Source organism: Callospermophilus lateralis, unplaced genomic scaffold, assembly GCF_048772815.1.
Source record: "Callospermophilus lateralis isolate mCalLat2 unplaced genomic scaffold, mCalLat2.hap1 Scaffold_91, whole genome shotgun sequence".
Classification (NCBI taxonomy): domain Eukaryota; kingdom Metazoa; phylum Chordata; class Mammalia; order Rodentia; family Sciuridae; genus Callospermophilus; species Callospermophilus lateralis.
This window is the reverse complement of record NW_027517238.1, coordinates 605916-629117: the sequence shown is the minus strand read 5'-3', so window position 1 is coordinate 629117 and position 23202 is coordinate 605916. Positions and strand designations below refer to the sequence as shown.

Below are 23202 nucleotides of genomic sequence, written 5' to 3'. Positions count from 1 at the left end.
GCCACAAGGTGGTGCAGGTTGAGTCTGAGTATTTCTAACCATTGGAAGTGAGTGGCTGAATTTCCTGGGGGAGGGAGGGACTGGCCACCAATAATCAGCAATGAGCTGGCATTCTGTAAGAGCACCCTTAGCCTTGGGTGGCAAGGCAGCAGGGTCCCTGGGCCCAGTGTTAAAGTCCACCTGGAGTGGGGGCAGGGCCGTGGACTCTGCACTACCCTGGGCTTCTTCAAAGAAATGGACTACAGATGTGTACTGGGGTGTTCCCAGCCTTGGAGAGGATGGAGAATCAGGCTCCTGATGATCTGGTGAACCGGTGAGCTCCTAGCCTGTGCCAAGTACTTTCCATACAGTTTTCAAATCTCCATGCCAGACTGGACCAACTGGTCATTCTTCGCTCAGAGACACTGTTGCTCACAAGAGAAGCCATGTGCCCAGTGAGACCCAGACTAAGAGCTCTGGGTGGGATGGGCAGGAAAATTTTCAGCGGTCCCCTGGTATCCACAGGATATTTTTTTTTTCTTTTTGGTACTGGGGATTGAACCCAGGGAGTCTCTACCACTGAGCCACATCCCCAGCCCTTTTGCTTTTATTGGGAGACTGGGTCTGACTAATTGCTGAGGCTGTCCTTGAACTTGAGATACTCCTGTGTCGGCCTCCTGGGTCACTGGGATCACAGGCGTGTGCCACCACACTCAGCCCTCCTTTTATCTTTTAATTTTGAGCCTGGTATAAGGGATTGAGCCGGGCACTTTACCACTGCACTACAGCCCTGCTCGAGGAATACAATATGCAGGAGGATGTCAACCTGGGCCCTGGGGAGGAGCCTAACACACCTGGCAGGCTGTGCTTCCTGCCCCTTGGGAGCCACTGTCATGTAGGAAGCTCAGCCCTCCTGAGACCACCAGGTTGAGAAGGAGGCCCTGGTGGGCAACAGGCCATATACAGAAGAGGACCGGAGGGCGCTGGTTCATTTCTCCACTCAGGAAGTTTTTCCTCTATCTTACCCTAATTCCTATATATGAGCAAGGTTGTCTCTGGCTTCTGGTCTATTCCAGTTTGATACCTGTTCCTAACCTACAGCAGCTCTCACTTACCATTGCTTTATAAATATTTACATATGGAATATAGCTCCTTCATTGTTTCAATGTTTTTTCAGAATTGTCCTGATTGTGCTTTTTCCCTTTCATGTGAATCAGCTCGTCAAATTCTATGCAAAATTATCTGGGGATTTTGGCTGAGAGTACGCTGAAATCATACATTAATTTGGGGACAGCTGGACTTTTACACTGGACTTTTCCGCCCACCGGCAGGGTGCTCAAGGGCATTCTCTGACGGCCTTTGGTAAAGTTTCCAGTTTTCTCTTCTGAGGTTTTCCAAGTTCTGGTTGGGCTCTACAGTGGACCAAATTCTTTACAAGTTTAAAGTCTGTCCTAACCCCCTGCTCCCTCACCCTTTCAAAGGCCTCTGCAGGCCCTTCTGCTTACACGATTGTTACAGATTGCTTACTTTTTCCAGCTGTTCCCAAGTTACATCCTGTGTGTTTCCACATGTGTTGGGTGAAGTCTGAAGGCCAGACTGGGGTTTCCAGTCCTGCTTGGGAGGGGAACAAGGTTGGGCAAGGATCTAGGAGGATGGGGGCGGGCAAGGGCACTGGGACCCCGGCCTGGGGAGGAAGAAGCCTGTTCTTCGTCCCTGGGAGGTGGCCTGTCTGGAGGGAGGGCATCTGCAGGCCCAAGGCTGGGGAAAGGGTGGCTAAAAGCTAGGTCTCCCTTCTTGGGAAAAGGGTGGGCAGCAGCCAGCTCCTCCATCCTGTGCCTTCATGCATGTGTGTGTGTGTGCGTGTGTGTGTGTGTGCGTGTGTGTATGCGCATGCGTGTTCTGCACATGTGGCATCCCTGGGGCTTTCTGTTTCTAGTGGCTTCTCACGTTTTCCAATCGAGTGGCCTGGGTTCAGAACCCAGCTCAGCCACTTCCTGCCTGCAACCCAGTGTCCCCGAATGACACTTCCTCTGAGCATCAGGGCTGAGAAATTCTCTGTCCCACAAACTGTGAGCTTCAGGGGAGGCGGGGTGAGAACTCTTGCCCATGGCTGCACTCCAATAGGCACATGACTCATGGAGGGTCTAAACAGAATTCATGCATCCATCCTGCTGGGGAGGGGTGTGCCCTCTGGGCAGAGAACATTCCAGCTGAAGGACAAAAGGGACCCAGAGCCTCAGTGGGAAAGGGCTTGGCCTGTTTGGGCTCCAGAAAGAAGCTGGAGGCCTGGGGTGTGGCTCAGTGGTGGCGCTTGCAGCTTGAGGCCTGGTTAATCCCTGGCACTGCCCCAGACAAAGCAAACAGGACACAACAGGGTCAAACACAAGAGGTGGGAGCCAGTGACAGGGAGGTACCTTCTCCTTAAACAGGCTGCTCTCCTGAGGACAAGAGCTGGAGGGGAGGGGGCTCTCCCAGCTGCCCGGGGGAGAGACACTGGGGCCTATGGGGCTCGCAGGCCCCTTCGCACCTCGTGGGGACAGTCTGAGCTCAAGCATCTGAGCTCTGGCATCCTTACTGTTGCCCATATCTGATGGTTACCAAGACAGTAGAAGAGAGTACATTGTAGGTCTTATAGCCAGAGAAACAGAGTCCAAGAGAAATGACCTACTCCTATTAAAGACAGGTAGAGTCAGGCCGGGCTTGGTGACCCACACCCGTAACCCCAGAGACTTGGGAGGCCAACACCTCAATCTGTCCTGTAGGCCACCATGTTTGTGGTACTTAGTTACAACAGCCCTAGTAAACTAATACCCTCTGGAAGGAGAGGAAAGCCTGTGTGAGCCTCCCCATGCAGACCTGAAGCTTCCTAGAGGAGGTGATGGTGAGTGGGGCACTGAAGGGTGGTAGGAGTTCACCAGGTGGGGAAGTCAGAACATTCCAGGCAGCGGGAAGTACATATGTAAAAGCCAGGGGAGGCTGTTTTTTGGACCTCTTTGAATTTCCTGCCTGCCCTGCCCAAGTATCTGAGATCCAGAAGCTCTTTGGCTCTGAGATAATGGAAACATGACGTTGACCAGGGAGCCCCTTGGGCCCAGGCCATGAGACACATCACTCTCACAGGTAGGGGGCGCACACAAGCCTGCCCACGAAGCCCGGCTGGCTAGGTGGGGGTTGGCTAGGTGGGCGCAGGCAGGAGGAAGCCCCAGCTGTTCCTCAGGTTCCAAAGCCTCTTCTTAGTGAGGCTAGGGTGGGCCATTCTGGGCTGGCTGGGGCTTTCTTGTGGTTCCAAAGGATGCACAGCACCCTGGAAGGACAGGTGTGTGTGTGTGTGTGTGTGTGTGTGTGTGTTCGTGTTCCTGACTCAGCCCAGCCTTGCAGTGAGGGGGTAAATCAGTGGGGCTTCTTTTGTCCACAGGTTATTTAGGAAAAAAAAAGAAAACATAATAAATATAACAATCCTTCCCTCAAAAAAAAGTGTTTTAAATGCATTTTTTCCCTGAAGATTTCCAGTGTATTCCACAATGTTTAAAAAATAGTTTCCCCAAAAATAGATCTTAAAGCATTTGACACAGTGGTAATTGTGGTCTATGTGGTGCTGGATGTGGGCGAGGGGGCCATGTCCCCCGGCCCTTGTCGCTGTGGGGCCCAGGCCTGGTGAGCCACCAGCCCGATACCCCAATGCCCACTGGAGCTGGTGCTCGCTGGGACGCCGGTCTGCACAGGGGAGCAACTCAGGTATGCAGAGGACCCCCACCCGGCCCAGTGCCAGCTGCAAACCCTCCAGTTCGGGGAAGGGGCCCTGGGCGGCAAGGGGTTGGAAGAAGGGGCAGACTTGGCAGCCTCCCCTGGGGGCTCATCCTCAGCCCCTTCCTCTCTTCCGTCTTGGCTCTTTGTGATGAGGGTTCATGGGTGACCCAAGGGGGCAGTGGAAGTGTTCTGAGAACTCTTTGGAATTGGAGAGGGAGCCGATGACCCTGAAGCGAGAGGGGCTGTGGGACTCGGTGATGAGGCCTTCGTGAGAACTCTTGGGGGTTCGGACAGAGCACCAGACCTTTGAGGGACAAGGGGGAGAAGCTGGGGTCACTGTGGGGCCCTGAGGCCGCCAGACTGGTCCCACCACTGCAGGGGTGGAATGAGCCCTCGCCTGGTGCTCACACCCCAAGGACTCAGGAAGGCCCATGGGTGGGTCGGAGGGGAGGCTGGAGTGCGCCTATGCCCCTCTCTGACGCAGGTGTCACCAAGCTGTGTCTCTTCAGCCAGAGCCGGGTCTCTGTCTGATACCAACGTACCAGGCTGGGATTCTGCCTAAACTCCACTTTACAAATTTTGGATTTAGTCCAGATTTCATATTTTCTGGGTAGGACACTCTCTCGAGAGGCAGCTCTGGGAATCAACTGAAGGCCAACTCAAGTGCCAACCTGGTGGGTCTTGATTTCTTTCTCCCCCGGTTCTGGGGACTGAATCCAGGGCTGCTTTCTCACTGAGCTACATCCCCAGCCCTTTCCATTTTTTATTTTGAGACAGAGTCTTGTTAAGTTGCTGAGGCTGAGCTCGAACTGGTGATCCTCCTGTCTCAGCTTCCCAAGGAGCTGGGATAATAGGCATGCATTACCGTGTCTGGCTATGTTAAGAAGTTTCTAGAACCCCAGAACCAGGAGGGGCCTTCTCCACCACATACAGGATACTAGTATTCTTTCTTGGCCCTTCCTTGAATCTCTCTAATGACAGGAAGCTCACCTCCTCACAGGCTAATGACCTGAAGACGGTCTGATGAGTTAGGGAGCTGGTGATTGGGGGGGACCTTACCTGTTCCCCTAATGAACTCACCTGTGCAAACCCCAGGAAGAAGAGCTGGTCATTGGTGAGACCCAGTGTGGGCAAGGTCTGTTCCTCCCTGTTCTTCTTTACCCAGTTCTGGTAAGCCTGGGAGGAGAGAAGGCCAGAGGATGAGGGCAGCCAGGACACAGGGGCGAGGGGCTAGTGTGCAGGCCGAGGCTGGTTTCTGGGTTCTGGGCCTTGGCTCAGCCTGGAGGATCCCTCCTCTTTCTCTGCTCCCTCCCTAAAGGGGAGTGCAATCGACCCCATGGCCTAAAACGCCACACAATGCTGATGGCTCTCCAATGTGCACTTTGGCACCAGCCTCTTCCCTGATCTGGATATTCAACTGCCTTAGCTGGACACCCAAGGTCACATCCAACTCAGCATGGCACAGAAGGAAGAAGTCATTTACATGAACCCTCACCAAACCTGCCACCATAGGATGGCACCACCACCCTCCTAGTTACTCAGGCTCAGAGTTCCCCCCAACTCTTCCAGCCAAGCCAAACACCCCAAAACTGACACTCCTCACCCTTCCCCCTCTAGCCTGGGTAACCTCACAACAGCTTCCAACGGGTCTCCCTAATTCAGAGGAACCGAGGACACAAGCCTGGTCCCCTCCTCATGTGGCAACTCGAGCGAACCGTCTAGGGCGAGTGTTGGCAGACCTCCTCTGTGAGGGCCGGAGTAGATGTTCCAGCTTTGGGGCTACCGGTCCCTGTTGAACTATCCTCCTCTGCGCTCAGAGTGCAAAAGTAGCCACAGGCAACCTGTGGATACAGTGTGGCCAGGTTCCCCAAACCTACGGGGACAGGCTGGGGCTGGATTTGCCCATGGGCTGCCGGCTTGCAGACCTGCCTTAAAGAAGGAATTAGATCATATCTCCTGTTTGACCCTGTAGTGGTTCTCACTGTCGCCAGAATAGAACCAAGCTCCTTTCTCAGTGACAGAGGCCCTTGCTCCTGACTCCTTCCACTACCCCCTGCCTCTGGCCCTTGGTGAGTCGCCAGGCTGCCTCTCAGGCCGGGACCTGTGTCTGAGTCACTTGGTTTCACCTCCGGCCACCTGAGGGTGCAGGTCAGGGGCTCAGAGCCAAGCCAATGGGCTCAGATGGTAGCGACATACTCCAGACTAGGATCGGAACCCAGAACTGGCTCTGTGCTCAGTGTCCTCCTGGGCCCTGCTGCCCTACCTGGCAGTGGGTTCCCCGACAAAGGCAAGAAGGGGCCGGCTCTGCAGGTGGACCCTGCCCTGGCTCTCTCCTGGGACTCTCAAGCAGGTGGTCTCCAAGCAGAAGGCCTTGGGCACTCGGCTCAGGTGCTGCGTCCACAGTCAGTGCTCACGTCCTCCCCACCCCCACCGACAGACGAGGAAGCCAAGGCACAGCACTCCTGCAGCTTGCCAGGCGTTTCTATGCTGACGTACTGATGAGGCATCTGGACAGATGTGGACCTGGACAGGTACACAGGGGGAGCAGACCCACCCGATAGGCCACCTTGAGGCCCCCGTTGTCTGCGATGTTCTCCCCGAGGGTGTGGCGGCCGTTCACCGGCTCCCCGTTCACGCTGTAGCTGCTGTACTGCTCCACCATGCACTCCATCTGCTGTTTGAAGGCCTCCACCAAGGAGTTCTTCCACCAGGGCCGGAGGTTCCCATCCTTGCCATACTCCCGCCCTGTGGTCAGAGCGCAGGAGTGGCACTATCGCTCTTCTTCCCTCCCAGTGGGAAGTCGGTTCCCCTGTCTGACCCCACCCTCCAGCCTGTACAGGGACAGGATGCCCATCAGAGGGCCAGAGGACGGGCCAGACCAAGTGGGAGAGGGTGGGGAAAAGTGGCCAGGCAGGCGGCCATGTGGCTGTACAAAGGTTTGAGGCGCAGGGTGGATCTCCACTGGCCAAGGGCCTCGGATCCCAAGGAATGGAGTCCAGCAAGGGGCCAGTGGAGTTGGCAGAATCAGGAGCACATGACAGGCCTGGTTTCCAGGGTCTCTGCCACTTCCTTCTTGTCCCTGAGCAGGGGGCAGTTGAGGAAGACCCTGGACACTAGCTGCTGAGGAGGGTGTGACTTCCACGTCTCTGACTCCTGACTCCTACTGAGCACCGTGCACCCAGCACCCTGCAGAAAGTGCTCACTATAGCCTTCACACAATCCTCCCCACCCCCACCTGGACCTGTTGCACCCATTTTGCAGATAAGGAGACGGAGGCTTGGAGAATGATGTGACTTGCCGAGGTGAGAGCATTTGGCAAGCGGCCGAGCCAGGGTTTAGACTCTGGTCCTTCTCTGCAAAGCTAAGTCCCAGGGAGCAGAGGCAGTGGGGCTAAGAAGCTGATGGGCTCTGTCTGGAGGGACCCCAAGGAACCTGTACCTTGATCATCAAAAGCATGAGTCAGCTCATGGCCCACGACGACATCAATGCCACCAAAGTTTAAGACCCTGGAGGGAGACACAAAGTGAGAGCAAGGCCTGTGGCTCCTGCCCTGCCATGTGGCCCTCACTTGTTGGGCCTGAGATGTAGCAGGGGCTCTGTGGGACACAGCCCTGGAGACAGTGGGAGGCTGGGCAGTCTAAGGGAGCCAGCTGTGCCCTGTGGGTGACATGCACGTGCTGGACACTCTAGAGGATCACTGTCCCCTCCCACAGACTAGCAGTTAAGCTTTAAAGCAAACAAAGCCTGGGAATGGGCCAGTGCCTCTTCCCAAGCTCCACACAGTCATCCCGGGAGTCCAGCTTCTAGGACAGCGCCCTCACCCCGCCAACTCCCTGGCTGCAACTGCTCTAAGCCACCGTCACAGCAGTATTTCCCACATGGGGCTCTTGACTGCATGACTGTGCCACGTTTCCCGATTGCAGGAGCTTTTGGCCCCAGAGACCCTTGGAGGGAAGGCAGGGGACAGGGGCTGCTGCGCTCTGCACCCACGACGCTGCAATCCTAGGCCACCTGGGCCACCAGGGCACAGATGGCTCAGTGAGATGGCTGTCAGGGTCAGCTGCAGACACAGGGCTGGCTGAGGGGCAGGGGACCCGTCGGGGCACCAGCACCAGAGATGGCCTACTTGGGCGAGGAGCGGGTGTAGAAGGGCGCCTGCAGGATCCCAGCCGGAAACACGATCTCGTTCTTGGTGGGCGAGTAGTAAGTGTTCACCATGGGCGGGGTCATGCTCCACCTGCAAGCAACAGGTGCGTGAGAGCCCAGGCGGTGGGCGGAGCGGAACTCCAGTGGGTACTCCTTGACCCCAGGACCAGGTCAGCACAAGGACATCAGGCAGCACTGTTTCTGAGGGGGAAGCTAGAAAACACCTGAATACCTATAAATCAGTGATGTCACCTCAGAGGGTGCCACACCGAGACACTCACAGACAGCAAGAGGGACCATCAGATATTGAACTGAGGTTATTTTTGAGGCTTGAAATGTGTCTAGCAGCCGTTCTAAGGTGTGGTCTAAAGTGACAGTCCCCAAGATCCTCTGGTTTATGATGTCAAAACTATTTTCATTATAACATTGAGACACTCTGTCTCTGCCACCTGTTGAGATCTGCATCATGGTACAAAAGCAACCTTGAATGACACTGCTGCCGCCTGGGCAGGGGGTCGGGCAAGTCCTAGTGGCCACCTGCTCCTTTCCTAGCAGGTGCTCCAACCAAAACAAGCCAGCGGGTCATTTTCATTGACAACACCCAGGAAAAAGTAGCCTAATCATTAATTCCATTAAATCTCGACCCCCAAGTACCAGTCTTTTCAATATCCTGTGTGACCAATGGGGAATACCCATGTGGTGCTTCAGGTCTCTCTCATCCTCTTCGGATGACCGACCAGCCATGGAATTTTGGACTTGGGCAACAAGGCAGACATGTTCTTGAAAATGAAAAAGGAAGCTTAGCACCTCAGGGGAACTAATTCACATTTTGTCATTTATTACCAATGATAAAAATCTGAGGTTTCAAGAAAAATGAAGTTTCAAAGAAATATTAAAATTTTGGAAAACTTGTATTGACCATCATGAATTTGATAGCTTCCCAGTACTTTAAGATTTTTCTCAGGAGGTCAACTATGATGTTAACTAATGTGGTTTTTTTTTTTTGGCTGCAGTATATGAGAGCGGAAAATCTATAAATCTTAGTGGAACCACAATTTTTTTTCTTTTCTGTTTTTTTTTGTACTGGGGAATGAACCCAGGGGTGTGTAACCACTGAGCCCCATCCCCAGCCCTTTTTTATATAGTATTTAGTGACAGGGTCTTGCTGAGTTGCTTAGGGTCTTGCTAAATTGCTGAGGCTGGCTTTGAATTCATGATCCTCCTGCCTCAGCCTCCTCAGCTGCTGCGATTGCAGGCGTGTGCTACCATGCCTGGCAAAACACTATTTTCCAAAGGACCAATGAATGAGCCATTATGTAAAAAATTATGTAAAAAATCCAAAAAAGTGCAAGACAGATCAATGATTTTAGTGTACAGGGTATGAAAAGTTCATGAATAAGTTTTCAGATTTTTCATATTATATTTTTTTGGGGGGAGGGCAAGGAGGTTAATGGGGATTGAACTCAGGGGCACTTGACTACTAAGCCCCAGCCCCAGCCCTATATTGTATGTATTTAGAGACAGGGTCTCACTGAGTTGCTTAGTACCTCACTTTTGCTGAGGCTGGCTTTGAACTTCTGCCCATGCCTCCTGAGCTACTGGGATTATAGGTGTGCACCACCACGACTGGTTCAGATTTTCCATAATGCATTAATCTTTCCTTCCTTGGGGACTGAACCCAGGGGTGTTCTATCACTGGGCTTCATCCCTTGCCCTTATTTTTTACTTTGCTAAATTGCCGAGGATGGCCTTGAACTTTGGCTCCTTCTGCCTCAGCCACCTGGGTAGCTTGGGTTGCAGATGAATACTGCTGTGTCTGGCTAGAAGACAAGTTTAAGTGAAAACTTTTAATCTAAAACTTAAGAAGCCAGGTAAATTGGCAGTAGTGTCTGTGCCATATTCTGAAGGTGAAGGTCCACCTACCTTCTTGTTTGTTAGGGGGACCCTCATTGACAATGGAAAACTTGGAGGAAAAAGATGTTTGAACCTCCATTGCCCACAAGAGGGCGCCAGAGGCAAAGAGGACTCGTTCTGACTTGGTAAGATTTATCCTGTTTCAGGAGTGGAGGGACTAGTACCAGGCTGACTACATCTAACTTTCCTGGGGAGACCATTTTAAAAAGAAGGGTCGTTCTCCAGATTATTCTGACTTAAGATCTGGGGTAGAAGTTAGGCTATGGCTAGGTGCAGTGGTGCACAACTGTAATCCCAGCAAATTTGGGAGGTAGAGGCAGGAGGATCACATGTTCAAGGCCAGCTTCAGCAACCTAGTGAGGCTCTCAGCAACTTAGTCAAACCCTGTCTCAAGATAAAAAATTAAAAAGGGCTGGGAATTTAGCCCAGTGATAAAGCACTCCTGGGTTCAATCCTCAGGAACTCCCTACCCCCTGCTGCAAAAGCCCCCGCAACCAAAAACTACAACAAAAAAACGTCAGGAGGCAACCCCCACACCCCCCCCTCACATTTTTGGCAGTGCTGGGGAGGGAACCCAGGGTCTCAAGTCCTAGGCATGTACTCTACCGCGGAGCTACACCCTCATCCTTGGAGACTATTTTTGAAACTGCTCTCCAGGGGACACTGATGCACAGTGGGATTTGCAGTGTGTTAAGTGCTGGGTCATCAGCGCCCATCTAGAACCTTTCCCAGCCCTCAGTGGGACAGTGGGAGAAACCACTGCTCCTGTTTGTGAGGAGTTATGGGACACTCACCCATACGGAGGGCCTCCTGTCAGGGCCTGGCTCTCCCCAGTTCCCACACTGGATTGCTTCAATGACCCAAGAACCAGTTCCCTTCCCTGCTACTTCGAAGATAATGAAATGAAGGCTCTGAATGCTGAGGCCATGAAGCTGGGATGTGGTGCCAGGCCCCCTCGGCCTCAGAGGCCAGGTTCACTCTGCCAACAGGCTGGGCACTGCGGCACCCAGACTGGGGCCAGGATGGGCTCTACTTTGGCTTTTTTTGCAGAGGATTCTGGGGATTGAACTCAGAGGCACTGGACCACTGGGCCACATCCCCAATCCTCTTTTGTATTTTATTTAGAAACAGGGTCTCACTGAGTTGCTTAGTGTCTCGCCGTTGCTGAGGCTGTCTTTGACCTTGCGATCCCCTTGCCTCAGCCTCTTGAGCTGCTGGGATTACAGGCATGTGCCACCACACCCAGCGGCTTTTGGTTTCTTAATTTGAAAAGAGGGCCTCTGTGACAGTCACACCTGGCACCTGACAGTGGGTGAGGAAGGCAAGCTCAGTGGGGTGCATCCCTATGGTGGGGAACCAAGGCCTTCCTGGCCGGGCCTGGGGGACTCACTGGTCTCTGTTGGGGGCTTTCCTGAGCTGGTCAGCGGTGACCCTCCATGAGAAGTTGAAAAATCGCATGACGTTCTCAAAGTAGAGGTCTGGAACTGCCGTGTACTGGGAAAGAAGCAGAGACACAGATGGGAGCAACCCCAGAGGAAAGTCAGAAACTCAGACCCCACGAGGTGAAGGGATGGGTAGGCAGGCCCAGGGCCAGAGTGTGGGCTCGGAGCTGCAGGCTCTGCCCCTCTGAGGCTTCTAACCTGCTGGGCCCAGCAACAACTGTCTTCTTCAGGCACCTGACAGTGTCACAGTGCTGCAGGATGCCCCATCAGTGGTTCCCTTGAGCAAGAAGTATCTCCATCACTGTCCTACAGGACTGTGATGATGGGTGTGTTCTCCGTGTGTTTTCCACCTACACTGGCCAATATGGTAGACTCTGGTGACAGGTGGCTACTGAGCATCTCAAATGTGCTAGTGTAATTAAATTTTAATTAACTTAAGTTTTGATTAATTAAATAGCCCCCCATGGCTGGTAGCTAACAAATTGGACAGCACAGATTTAATGAACCACACTGGAATCTGGCTCTGAAATGTCAGGGGACAGGCGTTATCACACCCCCCACCCCTGGGCCCGGCCTCTCAGCTCCTACCAGGTGCAAAGCCCTCCCTCAGGTCTACTCCAGATCTTTATGGCATACCCAAGGGCTGTGGTAAAACACTGGGCCCTCAGGGGCAGGCCCCTGTCTGTGGGCCCTGCCTGAGCCGTCTCCAGGAGACTCTGGGTCTTGCATCAGGATGACCCTGGGGTGTCTGAAAGTATTCTCAAGAAACATGGCTGCGGAATGAGTCTCCTATTCTCAGAAGTAATTTTAATAGTCTTAGGTTTTAAATAGAACCATGATGAGAGGTTATTATGATTTCAAAAATGCCTGAATTTCACTCATGAGAAGATAGCAAACTATCATTTGGGGCAAAATCACAACCCACTTAAAGGGGTGATGTGCCGAAGGTTCTGGCAGCAGGGAGGCAGTAATCCCCCTCCGCCTCAGTGGAGCTTCACTGTGCATTTGGGATGGCTGCCTCCTCTTTCCCATCCCCATCTCAAGGTCAAAATTTGAGTTCCAAGTTTTCTCTGAGGAGGTTGGGGTACGACCCTGAAGACAGGTGGCCGTTCTGGGGCAGGAGCGGGGGTGTGAGGGGCTTCACTTTCTCCCCCCACCACCGTGGTGTTTTAGGGCTACGATGCTGGCCAGCTGACCCCAGCCCTGTGGGCTCTGGGCTCAGGGTCAGGTACTGCACCTTTTAGGATCTGCTTCCCCAAGTCTTTTATTTTTTTTTTAAATTTCTTAGTTGTAGATGGACACAATATCTTTATTTTTTTATTTATTTAATGTGGTTCTGAGGATTGAACCCAGGGCCTCATGTGTGTGAGGCAAGCGCTTTGCCACTGAGCCAACCTCAGCCCCGCTACCTCCCCCCACCCCATTTTATGCAGTGCTTGGGTTGAACCCAGTTGGAGTCATGATGCGAGGCCAGTGCTCTCCCGCTGAGCTAATCCCCTGATCGCTGTCATGATGCCAGGTCAGCCTCCCTGCCTCCAGAAGCCCTGGGCGCCCCGCCCACCTTGGACCCTCCCCAAGTGGGCACTTGGGATAGCAGGGCGTAAGCCACTCACGTCGTTGAACAATTTGTCCAGTTCCTTGGGGTCCATAATGAAGTTGGGGTAGCCTATCATGTTGTAGATGGCGTCCGCCTGGATGGGAGGGACACAGAGGACTGAGCACCCGCGATGCTGACCAGCTGGCCCCAGCTTTGTGGGCTCTGGGCTCAGAGTCACGCCAAGGGGCGGGAGATCAGGCTCCTCCCCACTTAGGGCTTTCACATCTTTTTGGAAACATTCCCCCCTTGCCTAAGTTATCTTTTTTTTAATATTTATTTTTTAGTTATAGGTGGACACAATATCTTTTTTTTTTTTTTTTACTTTTATGTGGTGCTGAGGATCGAACCCAGTGCCTCACATAGGCTAGGCGAGCGCTCTACGGCTGAGCCACCACCCCAGCCCCCAGTTAATCTTTTGGGTTTCTGATTAAATGTTGCTTCCCCAAGGGAAGCTGCTATGGTCCAAATGTGTCCCCAAAGTTCAAGTGTTGGAACCTTTGGGAGGTGATGAGGTTCTGAGATTCTGAGGCTCTGTCCCCTACTGCTGGGGGACTGGGAGCTGTGGAGGGAGCAAGCACCACAGTGGCTTGGTCCACCTCTCTTGTGCGTGCTCTCCTGCCTGTCCACCTTCAGCCAAGAGATGTGTGACACTGGGCTTCAGGCTGTCCCCCCAGCCTGCTAGACTGGTCACAAGGCAGGACAGCATCCATGCGTGCCCAGGGGACACGCTGGCCTCTCCTAGCCCTGCTCTCTCTCTGTTGCTCTTGCCCGGTGCAGGAAGCCTGGGTGGCCCGAGCTCCCGGGCGGCCTCACCTTCTCCTTGGCTGATTTCCGGGTGACCTCATCCATCCACTTCAGCATGCTCAGGCTCTCCTCAAAGGCCTTCTTGATCTCCAGGATTATCTTGCTGGCCTGAGGAGACAGATGTTGCACCCTCAGCTCTGGGCACTGGCCCCCTGGACGCAACCAGTGCCCCAGGCAGGATGACACTGGACCCGAGGTCAAACTGAGGTTGGCTCAAGGCCTCGGGTTCTGCAGAGTGGGCTAAGAGGGTGGCCATGGCTGTGCTTCCAGACCATGTTCCTAACATGGACAGACATCCCTCGAGACGAGACGGGCCTTCCATGCACTGGTCTCTGTGGCCGAATGAGCTTGGACGTGCCTTGGGGAAGCGGAAAGGTCTGCAGGAGGACTTTTTGGAGCCTTTAGAGTGGTAGAGTGCTCTTTTGGAGCCGTCCAGAAGACATGGCCTCTCCCAGGCTGATGGGATCCTTTTTGATGGAATAGAGCTTTAACACCCAGAGAACTTGATCTGAGAGGCACTCAGAAAGGTCTCAGGGCACAAATGGCAGCTGTTGAGGGTGACAATGCAGGGCAGACCCGGGGGCCAAAGATAGAAGATGGAAGATTCTAGGGAAGGGGAAGGCAAGAGCCATGGGGCTGGGGCCAGACAGACCTGGACTCAGATTCTGCCTCAACAGATTAAAAAAACAAAACAAAACAAACAAACAAACAAACAAAATATATATATATATATATATATATATATATATATATATTAGTTGTATTTGGACACAATACTTTTATTTTACTTATTTTTATGTGGTCCTGAGGATTGAACCCAGGGCCTCGCATGTGCTAGGCGAGGGCTCTACCGCTGAGCCACCACCCCAGCCCCTGCCTCAGCAGACTGGAAGTGCAATGCTGCCCCTTGACTACAGATACTAGTTACGCAAACAATACCATTAGTGATAAACTATCGCTACCATTGACTGTAGCTTATTTTGGGCCAGGTGTTCTTTATGTGTAGCATCTCATTTTGTTATGGCCAGGCTGTGTGGGCAATGACCACACAGATTCCATTTTGCCCTGAGACCCCACATCATGTAAGAAAATCTTCTCCCGTGGGAAAGCCCCGTCTCTGCACCCATCAGTGAGCGGTTGCCTAGCACGGCATGTTAGGCGACACAGATGGCAATTCTTATACAACATAAAAGTGTCCCCTCTTCAGTTCCCATTTTTCTTGGACAAGCTACCCTGTCAGAGGTGTAGATGTTAGTAGCCATTCTTTAACTTGTTCTCAACTAGGGACGTTTTGGCCCACCCTCTTTAGTGCTTATGATTTTAGATCTTATGATGTTTGCTTATGGATCTGAATCATAGCAACAGCCACTTATATGTTAATATGGTTTTGGACTACAAAAGGTGTGCTCGAACCCTGGGAGGGGTCGAAGGGTGTGGACTAGCAGCCTGGCCCTTGGCCCGCCAGCTGGTGGATCCAGACATCAACTGGTGAATAAAGGTTCCATCTCTTGCTTTAAGATCGACTTGGTGGTTTATTGCTGTCTCACCTTAACACCCCTCTGCAGAAGGGACAGCCCCACTTTCATGTCCCAGGTGAGGGGAGAACACCGCTCAAGTCACCCAGCCAAGTGACAGAGCCAGAATCTGAGCTGGGGGCTGGCTGTCTCCCTAGCACTCAGCCATGATGATCCTCTACCTGCTTGAATAATTCTGTCACCCTCAGAGTAAGAAAAATGTCACTTCCAGGTCAACATTACCTGGTGGGGTCCTTCGCAGACCCAGGAGGTGGAGATGGCTGTGGTAGCCTCATGGGGTCACTGGGAAGATCAAATTAAATAACACAAACAACTGGCCTGGCCTCAACCACGGAAGTCATTTAGCAAGTCACGCCCTGCAGCCTGAGGAAACGGCCTCTGAGTTAAAGAAGGCCCCGGGATCCTGTGGCCTGGAGCAGGAAAGGACCAGGGCAGAGCAGAGTGTGGGCTGTCAGGCTGGGGTGGGGGGCGCCCAGTAGATGCGATGCCCACTCTGTCCACAGGGGAGGTACTTACTATGTTCTTGCTGTCCTCGGCGAAGGTCGCTTTGACAAACATGGGGCCCAGGGCAAAGCCCAGGTTGTTTTCCGTGTCACTCACGCAAAACTTCCAGTGAGGAAGGCAGGTCTGGAAAACACGAGCGCAGAGGGTCACTGGGCACAGTCCTTCTTCTCCCAAGGCCTGCCTGGGAGGTGGCGCCATCGGGGGCCTGTGCTTCCCCCCAGAACTCCAGGGAGACAGACCTCTTCTGACCGCAGAAGTTACTTTAGGCCACCGACACCCCTCATGGCCACCACCTACTGTCTCCTGAGTGCCAGTCTCCATGATTGGCACTTCACGAAGGTCTGCCACTGAGCACCCCTAGCGAGCAGGGATGAGCCACTGGATAGACGGGAAGCAGAAATTTAGTAAGGGCAGTCACTGGTCCAGCAGGTGACAGTAGGTGACAGGGGTGCCACAGGGATGGGAACTCTGACATGCCTGGCCCTCCATCCAGGGCTCCCGCCAACTCCACCTGGTCCTGCTTCCTGGAGGACACAAGGAATCTTGGAGGCGCAGAACCTCGGGAAGCTGCCCATCCACCTGAGCAATGGGAACCTTCCTAGAAGGCCAGGGGCCCAGCCCCAATTACAGCCTCCTAGAGACAGAAGGCCACAGTGACATCGCAAAACTTCAATGTCGGCTTTTTTTTTTTTAATGTGCTAAGGATGCCAGGCAGTGCCTCACCACTGAGCCGCACGCCCACCCCAACCCCAGCTCTTTCCTTATATTTTATTTTGAGACAGGGTCTCTCAATGCTCACTGCCCAGACTGGCCTTGAATTTGCAATCCTCCTGCCTCAGCCTCCCCAGCAGCTTGGACCACAGGTGTGTCACTGCGCGGGGCTTAAATTGGTTCTTCCTCAGTCTCACCCACAAGCAGCGCTAGCCCACAGGATGCCTCAGTATGAACCAGAAATGGTCTTGGGCTGCAGCTCCCCAGATAAAGAGCTGATAAAGAGCACTGGGAGGGTTTCAGCCCACTGGCCCCCTGCCTGGCCATCCCCCCATGGAGAGTGTGAATGACCAGGTGTGATGACCCTGCTTATGGAAACCGGTCCAGCTGCAGGGTCCTCTTAACCCTGAGGAACAGGCGTGACAACCAGCTTGGGGCAGCCTGCTTTACACCAGCCCTACTGCGAACAACCCAAATGCACATCGGCAGACAGATGAATAAACAAAATGTGGTGTTTTTCTACAGCGACATACCACTTGGCAGCACGGAGGAACCAGCTACTCAGAGATGCCACAACATGATGAATTCCACAGACTCACTGAGCCAGGCAGCCAGGCAGGCAGCGTAGGACTCGGCTGCCCATCTGCAGCACCTCGGGGAGACGCAGGGAGGGGCCCGAGGGCATGCCGGGTAACTGGGCCATAAAAACCTTCTCTGTCCTGACTGGGCTGGTGGTCACACACACGACTTCATTGTCACAAATCAACCAACTGTATCCTTCACCCACACTCTATGCATATGTGTGTGCATATTGTTTTTAAGCGTCGGGGGTTGAACCCAGGGCTTCACACATGCTAGGCGGGCTTTCTTTCTTTTTTTCTTAATGGGGTGCTACGGATGGAACCCAGGGCCACCCTAGCATCACACTAAACTGGTCTATGTCTCAAATTTTTATTTTGAGACAGGGTCTCCCTGGAATTACAGAGTGTGCCACCATGGCCATGTATATTGAATACTCTATTGTATGTAAATTATGACTTAAATTTTTTTTTTCTAGTCAAGAAGGAAGGGAAGGCCATTCTAGTGTAAGTGTAGCCCCTGGATTCTGCTTAGCTGTCGCAACCTGTGTCCATTTCCAATGGCTGCTTTCTGCTCCCCTCTCCCTCCTGCCCGCTGCCCTGCCAGTCATTGGGCAGCCCACAGCTGGACACAGACTTGGCCTGGATATGCTGAGGCCGAGCACATAGTGGGTCACAGCTAGGGAGCCTCCAACTTTGAGGATGGGCAGAGGCTCTGACGGCTGGATCACGGGCAGATTCTTACTCATCTTCTGCCCGCGTCTCTGGAGAAGCCCATTCACTTTACACACATGCATTTGTCCCCTGAGTGACTCCCCTGCAAGGGGACTGTGCCAGTTCTCAGGAATTAGAGCTGAATCAAACGCAGGCCTGCCCTTGAGGACTCTGTGGAAATGCCCAGAACATCCAGCAGGAGACAGAGGCGCAGTAATGATGTCAACAGCCGTGACAGCACTGAGCGCCTGAGTGCCCAGGGTGTGTAGGCCCCACGCCTAGAATGCTCCAGGGAGACTAAGGGAGAGAAATGAAGCACAGAGAGGTTAAGTCACTGGCCCAAAAGGAGCACTCAGGGAGCAAGTGGCTGTGGTGGGCTTGAGCCCAGAGAGTCTGGCTCCAGTGACTTCCCGCAAAAAGGCCACTCTGACTGGCTACGACAAAGGTTTTGGAATGAGGAGAAAACTCTTTGAAAAAAGAAAGGGTCAGGCAGCATTCATCTGACATGGGGGCCACCTCCAGGCACAAAAGGAGGGGCCAAGAGGCCCCTGAAGAGGCTGTGCGACTTGTAACTTCTTCACTGTAACCGGAGGAGCCCAGCAGGGAGTGGAGAGGGGTCCCTCCTCCCAACAAGAACTGTAGACTGTAGGCAGGTAGCACGAGGACAGCCGGCCAGGCACCCAGCAGAAGCTTCCACCTTTGGAACCGACTTTACGGCCTGAGGAAAAGGAGCCCAGGGATCAGTCACCCCTTTTCACAGATGGGAAGACCGAGTCCCTGGCCCATTTAAGTGACCCGCCCAAGGCTGTGTGATAATAAGCAGAACCTCCCATTCAAATCTCTGCCCAGCCTCCCCTGCTCTGCAGCCGGGGCACACCCAGCCATTCTCTGGGCCTTTGGTACATGAGGGAGGTCAGCCCTGGCACCTCCCAGGCAGGCAGGGCTCCTGGGCACAGACCCACCCCACCCATCTTGGTATTCCCACACTGGGCTTGGGGCCTGGCCCATGTGACAGTGCAGGAGTAACTGTTTGCTGGATGCATAAAAGAGAGGTGACGGCCTCATTCTTGGCATCAGAATTCCTACGGGAGGCAAGCTTCCCCGGCGGGAAGGAGGGAGGCCTGGGGCCTCCTACAGAAGGACCCGCAGAGGTTTGGGGGCACTCAAGATGGGTGGAGCTTACTGGGTCTGGGGCCTGGGACTCCTGCCCCGAAGAGAACCTGAGGCCTGGATCTGGACTGGGGTTCCCCCGACTACAAACAGGGAGGATAATAATCAGGGAACCCTCGTGAGCAGGTGTTTGATGTGTTTGATGCTTCTGAGGAAGAAGTCCCCACCTTTAGAGTCACAGTTACATAAGGAGAGTGCTGACATCTCCACAGCTGGAGTGTCAGAACAGAGACTACCTTCTCTGCAAACCAGCTGAGTTGCTAAGACTCCTCTTTGTGCTTGGCTTAACCACCTCCTTCCAGAAGCCTCTAAGCCACCTAAGTCCCCATCAGTGTTCCCATGACCCCAAATGGACCCTTCAGTGGCCTCTTCATTCTCCTCCTAGACTCAGCCCTCGTAAGTGCCACAGCCCGGAGGGTACAGTGGTCTTTCCAGCCCCCAACCCAGGGCAGAGCACACAGTAGGTGCTCAGCATGAACCTGGGAATCACTGTCACAGCTCACCTTCTTGGTCCCGTACATGACTTCCATGAACTTCTCATCGGCGTCCTAAAAGCGCTGGTAGAGGAAGGAGCTTGTTTTCCGCACCAGGTTCCAGATCATGTAGTTGTTCAGCAGGCTGGGGTGAGAGGAGCGCTGGCTCAGAAATGCCCGGGGCTCCCGAACAGCCTCACCCCAGCCTCCTTCCTAGCCTATCTGGGTGCTCGGCTGGCGGCTGCCTTCCAAGCACATGGAATGTAACTCTCCGAGGAACGCCTGGCGCTCCACCTAGAACCCCCCAGTGTCCAGTGCAATCACTTGCATACCAGCAGTGCTCAACACATGCTGCTGCTTAGCTGCTTTGTGTCTGAACCTGTGAAGCTGCTGCCTAGAGACTTGCCTGGTGGTGTATGCTACAGTGGGGAGGAGGCTGCCATTCCCTGCTGAAGGCCAGACAGGAAGTAGAGGCCTTAGAGCAGCAGGGGCAGAAAAGGAAGCTCTGGCCACCAGGTTTCCATGAATGACCGTTCCCATGTCCCCCACCCACAGGGCACAGGAACCTATCTGTGGCTGAGTCATGTTTGCAAAGATGTTACCTTAGTACAAAGATGTTCACTATATTGAACATCTAACCTCAACCGGAATCACCCTAAAAGCCTGACTACGGGGAGAGTGTGGCAAATATTGTATGAACAGTTGACGGAATACTATGCAACTATAAAAATGATCCTCACAGAGGGTTTGGGATGGCACTGGGAAATATTCATAATGAAAGTCAAGGCAAGGCTTGGAGCGGTGGCACATGCCTGTAATCCCAGTAGCTCAGGAGGCTAAGGCAGGAGGACAGTGAGTTCAAAGCCAGCCTCAACAACAGCAAGGCCCTAAGCAACTCAGTGAGACCCTGTCTCTAAATAAAATACAAAAAGTTTGGGGATACAGCTCGGTGGTTAAGTGCCCCTGGGTTCAATCATCAGTACTCCTACTACTAAAATAAAAATGAAAAGTCAAGGGAAAAGTAGATTATCCATCTTGTCACGTTAATGAGAAAGAAGAGCTATGGATTGGAAACCTCCCTTCCCTCACACCTTCTCTCCCTGATATGCACACACACAAACACCCCCCAAAATGACCAAGAGTAATATTTTGAATAATTTTACATTTTTCCTATTTTTCTGTAATTTTCAACATTTTTATAAGCCTTTGAAATAAAAAAATAAAATAAAATAAAAAACCTGTAAGTATTAACCAAAAATTATGGGTGGTATTGGCGGAGTCCTGTTCCATGACAGGCACGGTGTTAAAACATGAATCATTTTGTGTGACTCTCAGGAATCCCCTGCTTGGTAGGTGCTATCTGATCCCCATCTTATGGGTGACAGTATGACCCCGACAAAGGACAAGGGACATGCCACAGCTACACAGCTGGCTGAGGGCAGCAGGATTTGAAGCTGCCCAGGGGACCAGCACCCTCTGCTGCCTCTCAGGGAAGCCCACCAGGGTGCAGCACCCTGCGTCCGGCCGCCTTGCCGCCTCCTGCCCCTCCTGCCCAACAGGGCTGCCGGCCTCACCATCTGTCCGTGGCGTTGATGAGCGCGGAGGCCTGCTCCAGGCAGTCCTTGTCATAGACCACAATGGGCTCGGACGCGTTGATCTCCACGGGGTGGAAGATGGCGTTGAGGAAGGGCAGCCAGTTGATGGCCGGTGCCAAGGTCTGCAAGGGAAGGGGACAGCGTGAGGCTGGAGGGTGGCTTCTCCTCAGCCCCATCTTTGGGTGTCCCTCAGAAGGTGTCATTGTGCCTCTCCCTGGGACCATGGTGCTGATGGAGCTCCAGGCAGAGGCAGCGTCCCCAGGAGCCAGAGGCAAACCTCATCTGAAGCGGAACCAGGGTGGGAGGAGAGGCTGCAGCAGCAGCAGACACAGCAGCCGCCACCGTCACCACGCCCTTCCCATGTGGCATGTGCCACTGCCCAACTGACCAAGCAGTGGCCACAATTATCCCCATTTACAGAGGAAGAATGGAGCCTCAGACCCCTAACAGTTAAGAATCAGGAGCTGGACTGGGCTCCTGGTCTAGCTTCCTTGCTTATAAGCTGTGCAACCTTTAATAAGTTAATGTGCCCATCTGTGCCTTAGCACCTCATATGAAAAACAGGGATCATCATGACAATGAGTCCCGTGTATCTGGTAACTGGGAGGGTCACACACAGAAGCCAGCACTGTCCCACTCAACAAGAGTATCAGCAGCAGCAGTCTTCTGCAGAGGATCCAACATTCAGGAAGGCCAGCATTGCGGGGGTAAATTGTGGTCCACAAGAGAGGCTGCCGAGTGGGGAGCTGGGACAGCAAAGTTGGTGATGACTGCAACAAGAAGGGAGAGGCCTGCAGCTCAGCCCTGCACACACCAGGCCCCCGGCTATTTGCACTTGTTTGTTTTGGGGAGTTATTGGGGTCTGAACTCAGGGCCACTTTACCACTGAGCCACACCCCCAGCCCTTTTTATTTTGAGGCAGCTAAGTTGCTTGGGGCCTCACTAAGTTGCTGAGGCTGGCCTTGAACTCTTGATTCTCCTGCCTCAGCCTCCTAAGCTTCTGGGATTATAGGCATGCACCAGCATGCGCCGGCTCTGTTTTTTTTTTTTAAGTATTTTTTGAGTTGTGGGTGGACAGGATGCCTTTGTTTTTATTTATGTATCTTTATGTGGTGCTGAGGATTGAACCCAGTGCCTCACCCACATTAGGAGAGCGCTCCACCACTGAACCACAACCTCAGCCCCAGCAGCTCTGTTTTAAGGTGACCCAAAAAAGACCCTGTACCCAAGGGCTTTCCAAAGAGAGACTTGGCTTTTCATAACTGTCAGCTCCCAACAGATCTCGCTTTCCCTTTGGCACCCCAAGGTGCCCTGCGCAGAGGTTTCTCCCCCAACACCTCCACGTCACGGCCAGCATCTCCTGCAGCAGCAGCCTCCAGCCATGCGAGCTATTCCTCTTGAGGTTGCAGATTTTTGTTATAAAGTCCTACAACATTTTAAAAATAAATTGTGGTAAAATATCTTGCACATTTATAATCCCAGAAACCCAGGAGGCTGAGGCAGGAGGATCTCGAATTCAAGGCCAGCCTCAGCAACCTAGTGGGACCCTGTCTCAAAATGAAAAATAAAAAGGCCTGGGGATGTGGCTCACCCAGCTGCAGATGACTTTTGCAAGACTTGAACTCTGTGCTTTCCACTTCCTACCCCCACCTGTCTCTGTGAGTCTGACGCCGGCCCAAGCGGCCCAACTTACGTGCAAACACATAGGATTCGGGCTTCAATGCTGGCATGTGTCCCTTGGTGTCACCTCCTCAAGCAGAGCTGCACAATGTGTCTGCTCTGGCCCTGTATTCCCCACACGCTCAGTTATTTTTAGTGTGCAGTTTTACAGAACATGAGGCTTTGGGCTGCATATCTCGTCTTTTAGCAAAGACGCCTCTATATGTCAGTCACTTGGATGGGCACCTGACTTAGCTAGCAATCCCAGAAATTACGATCATCGCTTAAGACCCACCAAAAGTGACCCTGGGCCTGGCAGATTTCAAACCCCATTCTCTATTCTCTTGAAAGGGTGAAATGTAAGACAAAAACGGGAAGTGAGAAATGCATTCCCTTCATACAGGAAAACCGTGCCCATAAAGCCACCTAAGATCCACCCCGCCTGCTGGGACAGGCAGTCAGCCACAAGACCCCCAATTCACAGAGGCTGAGTTTGCTGATCAGGGAAGGTGACTTTCCTGAGGTTATATGGCTTACTGTGGGTGTATTTGGCGGGGTGCTGGGGATTGATCTCAGGGCCTTGAGCAGGTAAGCACAGGCTTTACCACTGGGCTCCACCCCAAGGCCATTGTTC

At 53.1% G+C, this 23202-nt stretch overlaps 1 protein-coding gene across 1 annotated transcript in view; it reads right to left on the bottom strand.

Annotated features, from left to right (window-relative positions):
* Positions 1–3838: 3838 nt before the first annotated feature.
* The window catches only part of LOC143387292 (endothelin-converting enzyme 1-like), a 67304-nt gene continuing 47940 nt past the window's right edge, over positions 3839–23202 (bottom strand). The window contains 11 exon segments of the mRNA XM_077108546.1: positions 3839–4030; positions 4807–4902; positions 6281–6471; positions 7165–7232; positions 7853–7963; positions 11177–11280; positions 12842–12919; positions 13639–13737; positions 15681–15791; positions 19345–19459; positions 20889–21031. Coding sequence (XP_076964661.1) covers positions 3839–4030; positions 4807–4902; positions 6281–6471; positions 7165–7232; positions 7853–7963; positions 11177–11280; positions 12842–12919; positions 13639–13737; positions 15681–15791; positions 19345–19459; positions 20889–21031 — 1308 coding nt within the window.